Source organism: Pristiophorus japonicus, chromosome X (genome assembly GCF_044704955.1).
Source record: "Pristiophorus japonicus isolate sPriJap1 chromosome X, sPriJap1.hap1, whole genome shotgun sequence".
NCBI classification, from domain to species: Eukaryota; Metazoa; Chordata; class Chondrichthyes; family Pristiophoridae; genus Pristiophorus; species Pristiophorus japonicus.
In genome coordinates, this window is record NC_092010.1 from 32,798,735 (window position 1) to 32,817,727 (window position 18,993).

Sequence of the window (18,993 nt, forward strand, 5' to 3'; positions counted from 1 at the left end):
ATTTTTCGAGCGGGTCGGGACTTCTGCGCCTGGTACAGAATGTCCCGCCTCCCGGATGGTACCGCCCCCAAACGGGGCACAACGGAGTTTCACCCCCTTAATGTTTTACATTTCATTTATAATTCCGCAAAGGCCAACTAATACTGCAACGTTTCTCGATAGCAGAGTGATCCTTGATCCCGCACATCGATTATTACATTGATTCATATAAAATTGGTACCAACAGACTGTATCTTGTGCTTGAGAGGAGCTAATTGTGAAAGCTAAATTGTTATCAATGCAGTTCACACAGATTTCGTTTTAGGAAGGCCAACCATGTCTGTTAAAGTTTGGAAGCTTACCAATTGCATTAATTTCATACGGAGTAAATCTAGAAATTAGTATCGGCAGTGATCTGATTCTTGATATTAATGCTATTTAGAATGATTAGGAACATATATATATATGCAAAGTTTGCACCCGGTTAGCTCATATTTCATATTCACAACACCACAAATCACCAGTGAACCAATGGGGAACATAAAAAGCAGATAAAGTGGGTACCTACATCTTCAACGAAAAGCTATCAAGGATGTATGAAAATATCAAATCAACAATGAGCTGTCTGTAAAAGTTACTAAGAAACAAAAGTAGGGGAACCAATGAAATAGCTCCAGGTACTTTTGACCATTCAGTTGCCATCTTGCTTTCTCCACTAAGCTGAGGACTCACGACTCGAAATCAATCTTCTAACATCATAAAGACATAAAAATGTCAACATTTAGAAGGAAATGATCAATACAAGAGCGTTTTGTGTTTGTGAAATTCCTCAAACAATGTCTTCCCCTGGTGACATGTGCCTGTCAGAGACATCTGAAGCTCGAATCCATTGGGCTTCCCAGAACTATCACGGTCAGCTGGAGAGACTTCCCAAGATAGTAGGCTTGTCCTGTTATCCTCAGATAATGGAGCAGTTCATGCCCAAATGCAGCAAGACCTGGATGACATTCAGGCTTGGGCTGGTATGTGGCAAGTAACATTCGTGCCACACAAGTGCCAGGCAATGACTATCTCCAACAAGCGAGAGTCTAATCATCACCCTTTGACATTCAATGGCATTACTATCACCGAATCCCCCACCATTAACATCCTGGGGGTCACCATTGACCAGAAATTTAACTGGACCAACCACATAAATACTGTGGCTACAAGAGCAGGTCAGAGGCTGGGTATTCTGCAGCAAGTGTCTCACCTCCTGACTCCCCAAAGCCTTTACATCATCTACAAGGCACAAGTCAGGAGTGTGATGGAATACTCTCCATTTGCTTGGATAAGTGCAGTTCCCACAGCACTCAAGAAGCTTGACACCATCCAGGACAAAGCAGTCCGCTTGATCGGCACCCCATCCACCACCTTCAACATTTACTCCCTCCACCACCGGCGCACCGTGGCTGCAGTGTGCACCATCTACAAGATGCACTGCAGCAACTCGCCAAGGCTTCTTCGGCAGCACCTCCCAAATCCGCGACCTCTACCACCTAGAAGGACAAGGGCAGCAGGTGCATGGGAACACCACCAGCTCCACGTTCCCCTCCCAGTCACACACCATCCTGACTTGGAAATATATCGGCCGTTCCTTCATCGTCGCTGGGTCAAAATCTTGGAACTCCCTCCCTAACAGCACTGTGGGAGCACCTTCACCACACGGACTGCAGCGGTTCAAGAAGGTGGTTCACCACCACCTTCTCAAGGGGGATTAGGGATGGGCAATAAATGCCGGCCTTGCCAGCGACACCCACATCCCAGGAATGAATATAAAAAAAGACTACAATTTCCAGTATGGGACTGTGCCTACAACTCCGAGGTATTATTGTCCTTTACAGCAACACTGCCCATGCAGAGAACGTGCTACAGTTTGCTGTTTATAAGTCTTGTCCTCTCCTTCACCCTGGTTCATTTTAGCAGCAAGAAAAGCAACCAGAAGTTGTTTTTTTGTAAGTTTGTTGAAATAAAAGATAAATTACTTGCACTATATACAAGTAGAACATTTTGAAATTTGCCTTGTTTAATTATGATTGTTATTTTATAATGCATTGTAAATAGTTATAGCAGCTGCAATTATTTTATTGCTGAATTTGAGAGATTGAAAGCAACCAAAAAAAAAAATGAATATAGGCGGCAAGTTTTGAAGTATTGTACCATTAATCAAAATTGCAGCAAGGTTCTGAATATAAATTATAGATCTAAGCATATTTGTTACTAATAGGTTCTACTTAAACAAAGAGCTGCTCTAGAAATATTTTGTAAAAAACTGAAAGATGTTAATTAGTTCAATCTTAAATGTTCTATTTCTTCACCATTACTATAAAAACCCTCACCCTAAATAGATACAACAGAGTGCTTACATTGATTTTCTGGTGAAATAATTCTCCCTGTGGGCCGTACAGAGATTTATTTACTTATCTATTTTTGTGAATTGTGAGAGGACCAAATATATTTTCCAGGAATTAATTAAACACTTCAGCCGGAATTTTCCAGGGGTTCAGCGGGCGGGATCGGTGGCAGGTCGGGTGGGAAATGTGATTTTTTTTGACAGTAGGTTGAGTGACCCGCCGTCATGCGCCTTTCGCAGTGTCGGGTCTGTCAGCGCTGAGCAGACCCGACAGGCAGCGGCGGGGGAGCCAATTAAACTCATTAGCATCTAGCTAACAAATGATTAACAGGATTTTTTTTACTTGCCTTTTGACTTTAACTTCATGGCCACGGGAACTACACTGTTCGACGGCCATGGCTATCAACCTGAGGTGGGAGTTCAGTGGCCATTGCTCCAGCTGATTACTTGACAGAGTCAAATGTACAGTAAAAACTCCCACCTGACAGATATTCACTTTCCTCAACCACAAGCTGTTTCTCAATCCATTTCCAGCACAGATTCTGCAGGCTTTCCACTCTCCATCTACTCTTACCTCATTGGAAGAACTCTCTCGCCATTGACAGATCGCTTCTGTCATCTGTACTTCATCTGCCATCTATTCCACCAACATGGGTGCCCTTTATTCTATCTCACCTTGGTCCTCAGAATCCCACCACAATCAGCCCCAACACCAGCAGCGCCAGGCACACCAGCAGCACCAACAACAACAACACCAACCTTCTCCGTAATCACCTGATGCTGCACAGGACAGAGGGCATCAGCACCCAATCACATTGCTGCCCAGGAGGCCAGGGATGGCCTCACCATGGCCAGATTTATTTCACTTGACACTGTACACCCTGGCTGCCACATGGTGCTCCAGGTTGGCACCACCCCACACCAGCTCCATAAAGCATCCCTACAATGCCCAAGCCATTCCTTTCACAGTCATCACCATTGTGGGGGGTACCGTTATGTCTCACCATTCACTACAACTCACTAAGCCACTTCCAAAGGTGCACAAAAGTCTGTCCAAGAACGCAAAGTGTTGCAAATAAAGGTTTCAATGTTTGACAGCACATTAACAGAAACTTTACATGGCCATTGGATAAAACACCCAAGTGCCTACCCTTGTGTGTTGTTAGTTGGTATGATTGCAGTAGGATGATGGTGAGTGTGAGGGGTGGCTAGTGAGATGAGGAAGTGATAATTTATATAGAGAGAGGGATGGGTGGAGGTGCAAGGTAAGTTGGTGTGAGTAAGGATGTGCAGGAGTAGGGTAGGGAAGGCAGACTGATGGGGATGTGATGAGAGGCACAGCAGGATGAGGTTGAGTGTGGCTTTGTACGAACGCTCCGTGATCTACTGAGATTATTGAAAGGTATGCACCACTGCAGCCTGGTCCTCCTAATCACATCCCTGCTTGTGCCCTCCTGTGCAAAGTGCAACCAGGCTGTTTAGGTTTCCTGAGGAGGTCTCTTCCACCCATCAGAAGGAAAGATCAACCATGATCTTATTGAATGGCGGAGCAGGCTCAAGGGGTCAAATGGCCTACTCCTGCTCCTATTTCTTATGTTCTTATGTTCTAGGACCTCCCTGCGTGCTCTGACTCCCTCCATAAGCATATGGAGGGAGCCATGGGAGAGCTTGGGTGCAGCTCTGCATCTCTGTGCCAGGCTTGTCAGTGTTTGCAGCACCTCAATGCTGTAGAACACTGACAGCACAACTGTCAAAATAAATTTGGACACGGTCCCTTTAAGAAAACCGGCTGATGACACGTCATGAAATGGCGTCACCAGACTCGTATCCTCTAATTGGACCGGAAAACACACAGGGCTTGATAAGTTCGCCATCAACAAAAAATAATTTTACAGAGCAGGATGGCGTCCGCAGCGGTGCCTGGACCGATCCCGGCTACACCGGACCCGCCGAGGTAAGGAAAATCTCGGCCTTACTTCTTAGTCTCTAGATGTCAGCTGTGGCTTGGTGGGTAGCACTCTCACCTGAGTCAGAAGGTTGTGGGTTCAAGTCTCATTCCAAAGATTTGAGCGCACAAATCTCGGCTGACACTCCCAGTGCAGTGCTGAGTGGGTGCTGCACTGTCGGAGGTGCCATCTTTCAGATGGGACATTAAACTGAGGCTCCATCTGCTCTCTCAGGTGGATGTAAAAGATCTCAGTCAAGAGCAGGGGAGTCCTGGCCAATATTTATCTCTCAACCAATATCACTAAAATTAGATTATCTGCTCATTTATTTCATTGCTGTTTGTGGGAGCTTGCTGTGTGCAAATTGGCTGCCGTGTTTCCCACATTACAACAGTGACTGCGCTCCAAAAATTATTTCATTGGCTGTAAAGCCAATTGGTGGTCGTGAAAGGCGCTACATAAATGCAAGTCTTTCTTTCGGTACAGGTACCCGTCCTGCTGGCCAAATAACTCTCGAGGTTACACATTTAATAATATCTCAATGCGTTTGTTGTGCAGATAGAAATATTTGCTTTTTCTGCACATTTTAAGCTCCATTGTGACCTGTTTATTGTCCCCAATTTTTAAGCTCTATTGGGACATGTTTTTTCTCTCTGCTGTTTTTTTATTGAGCTTCATTGTGTGCATTTTTGCAGCTCATTTTGTCAAGCTCCATTTTGCGCCTTTATGTCTTTCCAGATATCGTGTGTTTCAAGCCCCATTGTGTGCTGTTCTTTCCCCTTTTTGCCGCTGTTTTTGCAAGCTTGCTTGTTGTATATATTCTTTCGCTGCTCGTTTTTTCAGCCACGTTGTGCACTCTCTGCTTTCCCCCCAAGCTGCATTTGCGCCTTTTCCCTTCTCCAGCTCTCCATTGTGCGCTAATGTTTTTGCTCCATGTCTTATTTGGGCTTGGTTGTGCGTCGTGGGTTTTTTTTACAAGCAATTCCCCAGATTCCCCACAGCCGATTGCTCACCTATCTTTTTTTCTTCAATTTCATTTCCTCTGATCTTTTTTAAATGCTCGTGCCTTTTTCTCTCCTATTACCAACTCAAATTTTTAGCATCCCAATCTTCACACCAACTCCTCACTGCTCCAATTCTCCCAAATAGTCATTACTTCCTCCACTCCTCAGCACTCCCACCTCCTTCACTGCTGTATTCCAACTATTCCCGTCAACCACAGCTCTGTGCCACACTCAAATATCGGGGTCACACTTTAGCCAAAAGGTATAAAGATGTTGGGGAAGTCCAGAACCAGGGGTCGCAGTCTAAGGATAAGGGGTAAGCCATTCAGGACCGAGATGAGGAGAAACTTCTTCACTCAGAGAATTGTGAATCTATGGAATTCTCTACCACAGAAAGTTGTTGAGGCCAGTTCGTTAGATATATTCAAGAAGGAGTTAGATGTGGCCCTTACGGCTAAAGGGATCAAGGGGTATGGAGAGAAAGCAGGAAAGGGGTACTGAAGTTGCATGATCAGCCATGATCTTATTGAATGGTGGTGCAGGCTCGAAGGGCCGAATGGCCTGTTCTGCACCTATTTTCTATGTTTCTATGAAACAAAGGCACCATTTGCAATGTACAGTGAAACCCCTCAGTAACAGAAAATACCAAAATCAGAATGTCTGCAGCTTGGCAAAATCACACTTAAAAAGGTGAACAAAATCATGGTTGTGATCGGTAGCTTGAACAGCAACTGCATTCTGAATTACTTCGCCTAACACCAATTAAATTTTGTGGCCTTAAAAGGGACACAGCTTAATCCAACACGTGTCTTTCATATTCAGATGAAGGTCCACTAGATTGATCCCTGGGATGAGAGGGTTGTCCTAGAATCATAGAATCATAGAATGGTTATCGCACAGAAGGAGGCCATTCAGCCCATCGAGCCCGTGCCGGCTCTCTGCAAGAGCACCTCAGTTAGTCCCACTGCCCCGCCCTTTCCCCGTAGCCCTGCAATTTTTTTTCCTTCAGGTACTTATCCCATTCCCTTTTGAAAGCCACGATTGAGTCTGCCTCCACCACCCTCGCAGGCCGTGCATTCCAGATCCTAACCACTCGCTGTGTAAAAAGATTTTTCCTTATGTCGCCTTTGGTGCTTCTGCCAATCACCTTAAATCTGTGTCCTCTGGTTCTCGACCCTTCCGCCAATGGGAACAGTTTCTCTCTATCTACTCTGTCCAAACCCCTCATGATTTTGAACACTTCTATCAAATGCCCTTTCAATCTTCTCTGCTCCAAGGAGAACAACCCCAGCTTCTCCAGTCTCTCCATGTAACTGAAGTCCCTCATCCCTGGAACCAATCTTTTCAGCACCCTCTCTAAGGCCTTCACATCCTTCCTAAAGTGCGGTGCCCAGAATTGGACACAATACTCCAGTTGAGGCCAAACCAGTGTTTTATACAGGTTCATCATAACCTCCTTGCTTTTGCACTCTGCCTCTATTTATGAAGCCCAGGATCCCGTAAGCTTTTTTAACCGCTTTCTCAACCTGCCCTGCCACCTTCAATGATTTGTGCACATATACCCCCAGGTCTCTCTGTTCATGCACCTCCTTTAGAATTGTACCCTTTAGTTTATATTGCCTCTCCTCGTTCTTCCAACCACAATGTATCACTTCACACTTCACTGCGTTAAATTTCATCTGCCTGCCTATCTATGACCTCTTGAAGTCTATCATTATCCTCCTTATTGTTCACTATACTTCCAAATTTTGTGTAATTTTCAGATTTTGAAATTGTGCCCTGTACACCCAAGTCCAAGTCATTACTATATAAAGAAAAGCAGTGGTCCTGGGGAACACCACTGTATACCTTCCTCCAGTCTGATAAACAACCATTCACCACTGTTCTCTGTTTCCTGTCACTGAGCCAAATTTGTATCCATGCTGCCATTGTCCCTTTTATTCCATGGATTTCAACTTTGCTGGCAAGCCTATTATGTGGCACTTTATTAAATGCTTTTGGAAATCCATGTATACTACATCAACCACATTGCCCCCATCAACCCTCTCTGTTCCCTCATCAAAAAACTCAAAAAAACTCCTAAGAGGAGAAATTGAGTAGATTGGGCCTATACTCTCTGGAGTTCAGAAGAATGAGAGGTGATCTCATTGACACATGTAAGATTCTGAGGGGGATTGACAGAGTAGACGTTGAGAGGTTGTTTCCCCCTGGCTGGAGTGTCCAGAACTAGGGGGCATAATCACAGGATAAGGGGTCGGCCATTTTGGACTGAGACAAGGATAAATTTCTTCACTCAGAGGGTTGTGAATCTTTGGAATTCTCTGCCCCAGAGGGCTGTGGATGCTCAGTCATTGAGCATATTCAAGGCTGAGATCGATAGATCTTTGGTCTTGAGGGGAATCAAGGGATATGGGGATAGGGCAAGGAAGTGGAGTTGCGGTCGAAGATCAGCCATGATCTTATTGAATGGGCTCGAGGGGCTGTATGGCCTACTCCTGCTCCTAATTCTTATGTTCTTATGTTCAAAACTATTTTAAAAAGAGACAGTCATTTAATGCTAGTTTCTTCTGACCTAGAGCTGGAAATTTCGAGCACTTGGCAATCTATAAAATTTCCTTGACAATAGCAATTAACCTCTAACTGACCGCAGAATGTCCCTTATGGACAGAGATGAGATTTATGTGGCATTATAGGGACAGGCTTCATTAAACATTACTCCGCCTTAGCAGCAGAATAATTTATTGTGCATTACATGGCATAACACGCCCACGGGCAGGTCACCTGACTTATTACGAGCAATGCCACAGGAGATCGGCTTTATATATACATATGATCAATGTTGTGCCTATCAAGGTGAAATCTGCCAGTGATCGGTATTCAATATTTCAGATATTTAGTGTCAACATCAAAATGTCACAGCACAGTTACAGAGTAGAACTCCCTTTAATCTACCCCTGCAATGTGCCTCAGTCCAATCTCAGAACCCCCTCTACTGCACCACTGTGACATTTATTTTCGATTTTCTACATCAGTCACCTGATGGCCTCTGACCGAGAGTGCAAACTAGTGCCAAATTAGCGAGAGGTTCTGTGCTGTGGGACTATACCCATTAAAAAATTAAGTCTTTTGGATGAGACGTTAAGCCGAGGCCCTGTCTGCGCTCTCAGGTGGACGTAAAAGATCCCATGGCACTATTTCGAAGAAGAGCAGGGGAGTTCTCCCCGGTGTCCTGGCCAATATTTATCCCTCAACCAACATCACTAAAACAGATTATCTGGTCATTATCACATTGCTGTTTGTGGGAGCTTGCTGTGCGCAAATTGGCTGCTGCGTTTCCTACATTACAACAGTGACTACACTCCAAATGTACTTCATTGGCTGTAAAGCACTTTGAGACGTCCAGTCGTCGTGAAAGGCACTATATAAATGCAAGTCTTTTTCTTTTTTAAACAAAGGCATCATCTGCTTGTGCCAATCGATGTGAATGAAGGATTCCTTGACACTATTCAAAGAAGAGCAGGGGATTCTCCTGATGTATTGGCCAATATTTATCCCTCAACTAACGCCACTAAAGAGATGATCTGGTTACTTATCTCATTACTGTTGGTGGGAGCTTGCTGTCTCCAAATTGGCTGCCGCGTTTCCCACATTATAACACTTCAAAAATACCGCATTGGCTTTGAAACGCTTTGGGATATTCTGGGGAAGTGAAAGGTGCTATATAATTGGGAGTACGTTCTTTGCAGGGCAAAGTTCAGATCGGGCAACTTCCAACGTGGCTTTCACGACAGTTTGTGCCGATTTGAAACTGATAGGTACAACATTTGGGACAAGTGGCCGAGAGGGCACAATGAAACAGGCAGAAGAAGCAATTCTGCTTGACTTTTAACCTATGCTCCCAGCAGTGTCAGATTTTGCGGACAGAATAGAATAGAATGGCCTGTCGAGCCCGTGCCGTCCCACTACCCCGCCCTTTCACCGTAGCCCTACAATTTATTTTCCTTCAGACACTTATCCAACACCCTTTTGAAAGATGAGATTGAGTCTGCCTCCACCACCTTTTCAGGCCATGCATTCCAGAACCCAACCACGTGCTGCGTAAGACAGTTTTTTCTTACATCGCCTTTGGCTCTTTTGCCAATCACTTTAAATCTGTGTCCTCTGGTTCTCGACCCTTCTGCCAATGGGAACAGTTTCTCTCTATCTACTCTGTCCAGACCCCAGATACTTCACCCAAATAATCATATCACCAAATAATAGAGTACTGATATTATTATCAGTGAGATAGTCAGACAGTATTGTCAGTTAGCAGTCAGTAATAACATGTCTGTGCTGCAGTGAGGTGTTGGAATACTCATTGCATCGTCAACCCTCTACTGCTTGGTGAAAAAGGCCATTATAAAAAAACAAACCAAGCACGAGGGTTTATTTCTAGAGGGATGGAATTGAAAAGTAGTGAAGTTATACTGAACCTGTATCGAACCTTGGTTAGCCCAAACTTGGAGTACTGCGTACAGTTACTGCGTATATTATAAAAAGGATATAGAGACACTGGAGAGGGTGCAGAGAAGATTTACAAGGATGATACCAGAAATGTGGGGGTATATCTATCAGGAAAAGATGAACAGGCTGGGTCTCTTTTCCCTTGAAAAAAGAAGGCTGAGGGGTGACCTAATTGAGGTCTTTAAAATGATGAAAGGTTTTGATAGAGTGGATACAGAGAGAATGTTTCCACTTGTGGGGAAGAGCAAAATGAGAGGCCATCAATATAAAAAAAACAATAAGGAATTCAGAAGAAACCTCTTTACCCAGAGAGTGGTGAGAATGTGGAACTCACTACCACAGGGAGTGGTTGAAGCGAATAGTATAGATGCATTTAAGGGGAGGCTAGACAATCATATGAGGGAGAAGGGAATAGAGGGTTACGCTGATAGATTTAGATGAGGAAAGACGGGAGGAGGCTCGAGTGGAGCATAAAAGCCGACATGGTCTGGTTGGGCCGAATGGCCTGTTTCTGTGCCGTATATCCTATGTAACAAACAGTTGCTACTGTTTAATGGGCACAGTGTAACTTTGATATGTTTCATTCTTTTTTTATGTAAGGGGTTTTAAGAGTGGAGACCTAAATCATGTCAGTTTTGAAAGAAATTGTGAATTCAACACATTACGATTACCAATCTACTAACCTGGCACTTAGGCAGCAAGCAATTTCTAGAGTAAATCTTTGTGTTAGTTCAATGTAACCAGGGTCCCGTCCCTGGGCTGCTAGATGGAGCACGGGACTCCTAAACTCAATGAGGGAAAAGTTACGGTTGGAGGCTTCCGACCTGCAGACAAACTCTCCGAATTTAGCTGGTGGTTCGGGAGGTACGGAGACTCGTGCTCCTGGGCCTCTCTGGGTACCCCGCGGGCAGAGGCCCACATATCCCAGGGACGGAGGCGGTTCGCAAGCGACCCCATGGTCACATGGGCCGGTCCAACCAATCAAAGAAGGGAATCTCCATTCACACTTATGGGGATCCGTTTGTACCGAACTTCCATAAGTATGAATGGGAACACCCCAAAAATACACGAACACATGAAATAATAAAATAAAAACATTACATATTTAAAATTAATTCAAATGTAATTTAATTAAATATTTTAAACAGAAATGTAATTTTTTGAATTTGTATGTTTTAACGGGGCTAAAAATAAACTTACCTTATTGGCAGGGTTTTGAATGTATAAATGAGTGCGAACATTTTTTTTTTCTATTTTTTAAACTCTTACACTGGTAAATTGCAAATGCTCTTTAAACATGTTTCACTCCCTCCAGTTATTCGTCAGAAGGTTCTCATTCCTTTTATTTTGTGCCACATCTGATATAGTGAAATCATGTAAATCATTACCAGTCTGCCAGCCTCGTTATTGTGCAGGTTGGTCAGATAGCGCAGGTCACGGCCCCTTTCGCTCGAGTCCACGAACTCGCGGCCGAAGACGCGGCCGAAGGCAATGTTGTCGCTGCAGCCGCCCCAGTGCCAGTCGGGCCCGCCGGGGCCCCGCCGCCGGTAATCGCAGGTGCACGACTCGATGGAGCCCTCGGAGCAGGAGCGCGACACCGAGTGGGTCACCGCCGCGCTGGTCAGAGCGAAGATGAAGGCTGTCTCTCGGCACCCTGCAGGGAGGGGAGGAAAGGGCCCAAGTGTTCAGCGGAAGCAACACAGCAACAAGAATCAGAGAGAGAGAGAGAGACACACACACACACAGAACATCGAACATACGATCTAGGAGCAGATGTAGGCCATTTGGCCCCTCGAGCCTGCTCCACCATTCAATGAGATCATGGCTAATCTTCTACCTCAACTCCACTTGCCTGCACTATCCCCATATCCCTTGATTCCCTTAATATCCAAATGGAGAAACAGAGAAAGGATAACTTTACAAAGAGAGAGAGAGACAGGGCGAAACAGACACAGAAATAGAGAGACAGACAGACAGACAGACATGGAGAGCCAGAGTCACATATGGAGAAGCAGGGACACACACAGATACAAATGGAGAAAGGGAAAAAGATGCAGACACGCACCCATATCTGGAGAAAGAGAGAGACCAAAATGAAGTCACACGGAGATGGAGAAACAGAAAGAATGAGACAGATATGGAGAAAAGCAGAGAGAGAATCATAGATGCGGTGAGAGAGAGATGGAGAGACAGAGAGAGAGAGCTGGAGAGACACAGAGAGAGATGGAGACAGTGCGTGAGACACACAGAGAGAGACAGAGTGAGAGATGGAGAGACAGAGAGAATCATAGAATTATAGAAATTTACAGCACAGAATGAGGCCATTTCGGCCCATCATGTCCATGCCGGCCGACAAAGAGCTATCCAGCCTAATCCCATTTTTCAGCTCTAGGTCCGTAGCCCTGTAGATTACGGCATTTCAAGATGCATATCCAAGTACTTTTTAAATGTGGTGAGGGTTTCTGACTGGGTGAAAACCTCTGGGTGAAAACATTTCCCCTCAAATCTCCTCTAAACCTCCTGCCAATTACTTTAAATCTATTCCCCCTGGTTGTTGACCCCTCTGTTAAGGGAAATAGGTCCTTCCTATCCACTCTATCTCAGCCTCTCATAATTGTATACACCTCAATAAGGTCTCCCCTCAGCCTCCTCTGTTCCAAAGAAAACAACCTATCCAATCGTTCCTCATAGCTAAAATTCTCCAGTCCAGGTAACATCCTCGTAAATCTCCTCTGTACCCTCTCTAGTGCAATCACGTCCTTCCTGTAATGCGGTGACCAGAACTGCATGCAGTACTCTAGCTGTGGCCTAACCAGTGTTTTATACAGTTCAAGCATAACCTCCCTGCTCTTATCTTCTGTGCCTCGGCTAATAAAGACAAGTATTCCGTATGCCTTCTTGACCACCTTATCTACCTGGCCTGCTCCCTTCAGGGATCTGTAGACATGCACTCCAAGGTCCCTTTGTTCCTCTACACTTCTCAGTATCCTACCATTTATTGTGTATTCCCTTGCCTTGTTAGCCCTCCCCAAATGCATTACCTCACACTTCTCTGGATTGAATTCCATTTGCCCTGTTCTGTCCACCTGGCCAGTCCATTGATATCTTCCTGCAGTCTACAGCTTTCTTCTTCATTGTCAACCACACGGCCAATTTTTGTATCATCTGCAAACTTTTTCATCATAACCCCTACATTCAAGTCTAAATCATTGATATATACCACAAAAAGCAAGGGACCTAGTACTGAACTCTGCAGAACCCTAATGGAAACAGCGTTCCAGTCACAAAAACACCGATCGACCATTATCTGAGCCAATTTTGGATCCAACTTGCCACTTTGCCCTGGATCCCATGGGCTTTTACTTTTGTGACTAGTCTGCCATGTGGGCCCTTATCAAAAGCCTTGCTAAAATCCATATACACGACATCATACGCACTACCCTCATCGACTCTCCTGTTACCTCCTTGAAAAATTGTGAGACAGTGAGGGAGGGAGAGAGAGAGAGACGAGAGAGACAGAGAGTGAGAGACAGAGATTGAGAGACAGAGAGATGAGGGGGGAGGGGGGGGGGGAGAGAGAGAGAGACAGAGATGAGGGAGAGAGATAGAGTGAGAGACCGAGTGAGAGACAGAAAGATGAGGGGGAGAGAGAGAGAGAAACAGAGAGTTAGAGACAGAGAGATGAGGGAGATAGAGAGAGACAGAGTGAGAGACAGATACGGAGGTTGAGAAACAGTGGGTAAGAGACACACTGAGATAGAGATATGAAAAGTGAGAGATACATCTGGGAAACTGCGAATGAGAGGCATGTACACAGGTATGAATAAACAGACGCACAGAGATATGGAAATCAGAAAGCAGAAAATGCACACATAAACAGAAGCACGTAGATATGGAGAAGCAGAGATCCACACAGAAAGGTGTGGAGAACCCGAGAGCGAGAAAGAGACCGAGATATGGAGAATCAGTGAGACGCTGATCGGGAGAACAGAGCGAGAGGCGCACAGAAAGAGGAACAGAAAACGAGATCCGCACAGAGGTATAGATAAACAGAGAAGGCACACAGAAAGAGAGAGACACACAGAGATACGGAGCATGTAAATGCGAGAGGCACACCGCGATATGGTGAAGTAAGGCAGACACGATATGGAGAGAAGGGTTCAGAGAGAGGTGGAGAGCCAGATCTAAATCTGGAGACAGGGACAGCGAAAGACAGAGGGAAATAAGAGAGGCAGGCACAGAACTGGAGAAACGACCAGAAATAAACAGGTGGAGACATCCAGAGATATGGAGACACAGAAAGAGACGGGGATATGCAGAGCCAGGTACAGAGAACAAGAATCAAAGCACAAACCAGCCCATTAGGGAGTTGGAAAGACAGACAGAAAGAAACATGCCGAAATAATTAAACAAAAACGCTAAATATTTAGGTTTGGAGAGAGAGACACACACACACAAAGAAAAGGGACAAAACGATTACGTTCAAAAAAAATAAACTAAATATAAAGGAAATGCAGACTGGAGCGAATTGGAATGGTTTAACAGGAGCTGAACATTAATAGTGACGCGGAGTCCCAAAGTGAGACACCACGTCCTGCAACCGGTGCACCTTGTGAACTGTGAGCACAGAGTGTGGTTATCAGACACTGTAATTGAGGACTGCGCCGTCACACAGGTTTGTGCCTGTACCCCATACCTGTGTGACTGCAAACACCAACATTCAGCCGACGCCTGTGCTTCAAGTCAACCAGTCTCAGAAGGGAGTGACGAGCCGTGCCCGGAGGGATCAGTGCCTGGCTCGGTGTGAGATCCCAGACCGGCCCGGTTCGCCCTTTCACACCCGAGGGGGGCCAATATCGAAGCAGTTCAAGTTGGCGGACCCCACAAACGTGCGATTTGGTTATCTCTGAAGTGTGAAGGTCCAGCTCCTTGTCACACAACCTGTGATACCTGCTTCTAATGTTTCCTATTCCAGAACCGGGTTAGTAGCTGCCCTGATACCGACTAGGAGTAAACTAGCTGGCGAGAGAAGAGTCATAATGGACCAATTTGAATTCTTCATTTAAGACTATCTGTGTGGGATTTTATTTCACAACATCCCATCACCGGGTGTGTCGATGGGATTTTAAGCTGCATCATTGCAAACTCAGGCCAGACCCTGCTACAGTTAGATATCTGCATAACGCGCCTGGATTTGGGCAAGTGGCTTCTGACAGGGATGGGTTCGCCTGGTCGGGATTATTATGTGGGATCAGACCTCCTGATAAATGTTTGTACACCGGGCGAGTCCGGAATGAGCCGAGTGCAGTGGCTCGGCGTTCCTTGCGCTTCCAATCCAGTCCGCCTTGGGCAGACTGATCTCGGGTAGGACATCCCACCTTATGGAACAGGACTTGGTCGGGCAGAGCCATCCGCTTTTCCTGACGTGGGGGGGGGGGGTTATGGAGCCAGTTTGATGTGGGTTGGAATCATCCCGTTATCCTGATCGGAGTTCCTATATTGGCCCGGACTGGAGTGGACCAGGCTGGGCAGAACGGCCCCATTATCCTGACATGGGGTTTCCATATGGACCAGGACTGGACTGGGCAGAACGGCCCCATTATCCTGACTGGGGGATCTTCATGGAACTGGGCTGGGGTGTACTGTTGGAGGTTCCCTGATGGAGAGCAGAATGGGATGGCTATACTGCGTGCCGCTCACTCTAAGCGGGGGCGAGCCTACCTCGGTTGACGATCTTCCCGAAGATGCTAGGGGTTTGGGACGTTGGACAGTTCCAGCGCCGGTTGCGAAATTGCCACTTGCACTCTCTGATGGCGTTCTGCAGCCCCCCGGTGATGCTGTGTAATATCCCCGGGTTCTGGCGGATCAATTTCCTCTGCTTTCTGCTCAACAGCTGCAGACTGGGGTCCAAAACCAGCTGAACGTATTTGGAGTCGGTCAGCAGATTAGAGGAAGAAGCAATGTTTACAATCCCCCTAAAACACAACAAATAAACGCAACAGTCAAAACATCAACGAATAATGCTTACACAATCGTGGTTCCTGCTGACCCACACAACATGCAATGGCACAGATTAGCAATCTCAGAATTTGTCCATTTCTCAAGATGATGCAAAGGGTTAAAAATACCTTCGCACCTGTTTGCAGTTTTCCGCTAAAGATGCGAGTCGCTGTTTTATTTTTAAACGAGCTTATTCTGACTTTCTCTTCAGTAAAAACTTACCACCATCTCCCACTGTTATTTACCGCCAGGGTGTTAGAAAGGGAGGTGAACGCCAAAAACCACAGAGTCTTCAGTCCTAGAACTAATGTCATGGTGCTGTTCGTCAGGAATGCTCATAAAAAAAAATATATATATAATATATATATATATAGGTAATGTTACCTCCCCTCCCCCCAAAAAAATAATGAAGTTTTCGGAGAAAGCAAATTTCAGTGGAACAGGTAGCCTTTGCCAATGAATGGAATCGCCGGCACCCTCCAAACTGATCACAGATGCTTCATAACTGGGGTTTCCTGCCTCTTATAAGTTTGTATGAAGAGCTAAAAAAAAGTGTCGGACAAGCCTCCGAGTTTAGAGAAACAATGGCAGAAACGCGACACATTCTTCCCTTATTGCCTGCGAGATCGGATCCCAGAGCTTTCCATCAATCTGTCCATCATCCGCCGGCTGAAAGACAGCAGATTAAAACGGTTAATGTCCATGTAAAACCACTTCAATCCTATTGTTCAATCGCTTTCGGGGAAACGGCGACACGCCACTGCTATGTAACCCAGTGTAACTGGAGCAATTCTACTGCAGTCAGCCTCATTTATTGCCATTTTGAGACAAACGTTATTTCAAATAATATAGATTTGTTTTAAATCTCCACTTCAAATAACCAGGACACAATGAGAGGATGCCTGCCCTGAGGAATCTTTGCTCGTGTTGCTTCCGACACTGTTTCGGAGCATTTTCAAACTGTGTTTCACATTAGCTGGGAGTCGCCGCCAGATCCCAGGGTTTAAACGACGCCTGACGCCTCTTTCGCGGCTTCGTTGTGTTTTTGGCTGAAAACTGAAGTTTGCTGAAGGTCACCGCCAGTTTGTTCGAGCTGTCACAGGCAGAGCCAGTTCGCTCTGTTTTCTTTCAGGCGCAACTTTCCTTTGAGTAATATGTTTATTTATTTAAAAAGAAAAAGAACACAGTGACAAACAAACAAATAAAGAAGCTATTCCCGCCCCCCTCATTTATTCCCATAATATCGCCCACCAGAAAGCGTCTTTAATGTGGCTGCTGAACAGTCTGGAATGTATCTCTATATAATGGTCCAATTTATTGCGCCAAAGTTGAATGTTTCTCGTCCGCATTTCCACAAAATAAAATTAATTGCAAATCAATGTGATAAAATGGTCAACATTTTATAATGTAACAACCAGTCTCACTCATTTATGGTCAGTTTGGGTTGATTATTGGGAATTGGCTTGAAGTTGCAGACTGATATTGTTGTGAAGCAGCAGTGGTTCATCGAAAGTCCAGGGCCTTCACAAGGAAGTGACTACGTTCCGTTATCTTTAACAATTGTTCTGCCTTAATACCCCCTCAGGTGGGCTGTGGCTCAGTGGGTAGCACCCTTACCTGTGAGTTAGAAGGTTGTGGGTTCAAGTCCCACTCCAGGGACTTGAGCACATAAACCTAGGCTGACAATCCAGTGCAGCGCTGCACTGTCAGAGGTGCCGTCTTTCGGATGAGACATTAAACCGAGGCCCCTCTACTCTTTCAGGTGGAGGTAAAAGATCCCAGGGCACTATTTCGCAGAAGAGCAGGGGAGTTCTCCCGGTGTCCAGGCAAATATCTATTCCTCAATCAACATCACTAAAACAGAGGATCGGGTCATTATCACATTGCTGTTTGTGGGAGCTTGCTGTGCACAAATTGGCTGCTGCGTTTCCCACATTACAACAGTGACTACACTCCAAAAAGTACTTCATTGGCTGTGAGGTGCTGACGTCATCAAAGGCACTCAATAAAGCCAAGTCTTTCTTTCTCCCTAATTTCTGAAATGGGCATTTACCTGAATGTTCAGTGTCTGTCAGATTGTGATGATGGACAACGTGGACCATTTCCCAAACCTCAGGAGCCTCTTATCAACAAAAGCAGACATTCAACACCTTCGCCAATGCTGCCTGAGTAAAAGAATGTTTGAAGACCAGGCCCTCAAATCTACCACCAGGCTCATGGTCTATAGGGCTGTAGTAATACCCGCCCTCCTGTATGGCTCAGAGATATGCACCATATACAGTAGACACCTCAGGTCGCTGGAGAAATACCACCAACGATGTCTTCGTAAGATCCTACAAATCCCCTGGGAGGACAGGTGCACCAACATCAGTGTCCTCGTCCAGGCCAACATCCCCAGCACTGACCACACTCGATCAGCTCCGCTGGGCAGGCCACATTGTTCGCATGCCAGACACGAGACTCCCAAAGCAAGCACTCTACTTGGAACTCCTTCACGGCAAACGAGTCCCAGGTGGGCAGAGGAAACATTACAAGGACACCCTCAAAGCCTCCCTGATAAAGTGCAACATCCCCACTGACACCTGGGAGTCCCTGGCCAAAGACCACCCTAAGTGGAGGAAGTGCATCCGGGAGGGCGCTGAGCACCTCGAGTCTCATCGCCGAGAGCATGCAGAAATCAAGCGCAGGCGGCAGAAAGAGCATGCGGCAAACCAGTCCCACCCACCCCTTCCCTCAACAACTATCTGTCCCACCTGTGACAGAGTCTGTGGTTCTCATATTGGACTGTTCAGTCACTTAAGGACTCAAGTCTTCCTCGATTCGGAGGGACTGTCCATGATGGATGCTGATGATGGGCCCCACAATTTCATTTCATTATGCGTTAAAGATTATTAAACACTTTGAAACAATGCAATAAATACCAGCAATGGGTGTCACAATTTATATATAATATAACATTTGCTCCCTTTGAAAAGATTACTGAGCAGTTCACGCCACAAATGGAAGCTGCGGTTTATAGTTTTGTGAACAGAAAGACTTGCATTTCTATAGCGCCGTTCACGACCACACTGGATGTCCCAAAGCGCTTTACAGCCAATGAAGTACATTTGGAGTGTAGTCACTGTTGTAATGTAGGAAACGCAGCAGCCAATTTGTGCACAGCATACTC

The 18,993-nt window shown here is 45.6% G+C and overlaps 1 protein-coding gene across 1 annotated transcript in view; it reads right to left on the bottom strand.

Moving 5' to 3' along the window:
* The window catches only part of wnt1 (wingless-type MMTV integration site family, member 1), a 29,261-nt gene extending 13,123 nt beyond the window's left edge, over positions 1–16,138 (bottom strand). Inside the window, exons 1-3 of the mRNA XM_070869345.1 lie at positions 16,047–16,138; positions 15,546–15,799; positions 11,213–11,478 (exon numbers count right to left, since the gene is read on the bottom strand). Of these exons, the coding sequence (XP_070725446.1) occupies positions 11,213–11,478; positions 15,546–15,799; positions 16,047–16,138 (612 nt within the window). The remainder of the gene's footprint in view (positions 1–11,212; positions 11,479–15,545; positions 15,800–16,046) is intronic.
* Positions 16,139–18,993: the final 2,855 nt, after the last annotated feature.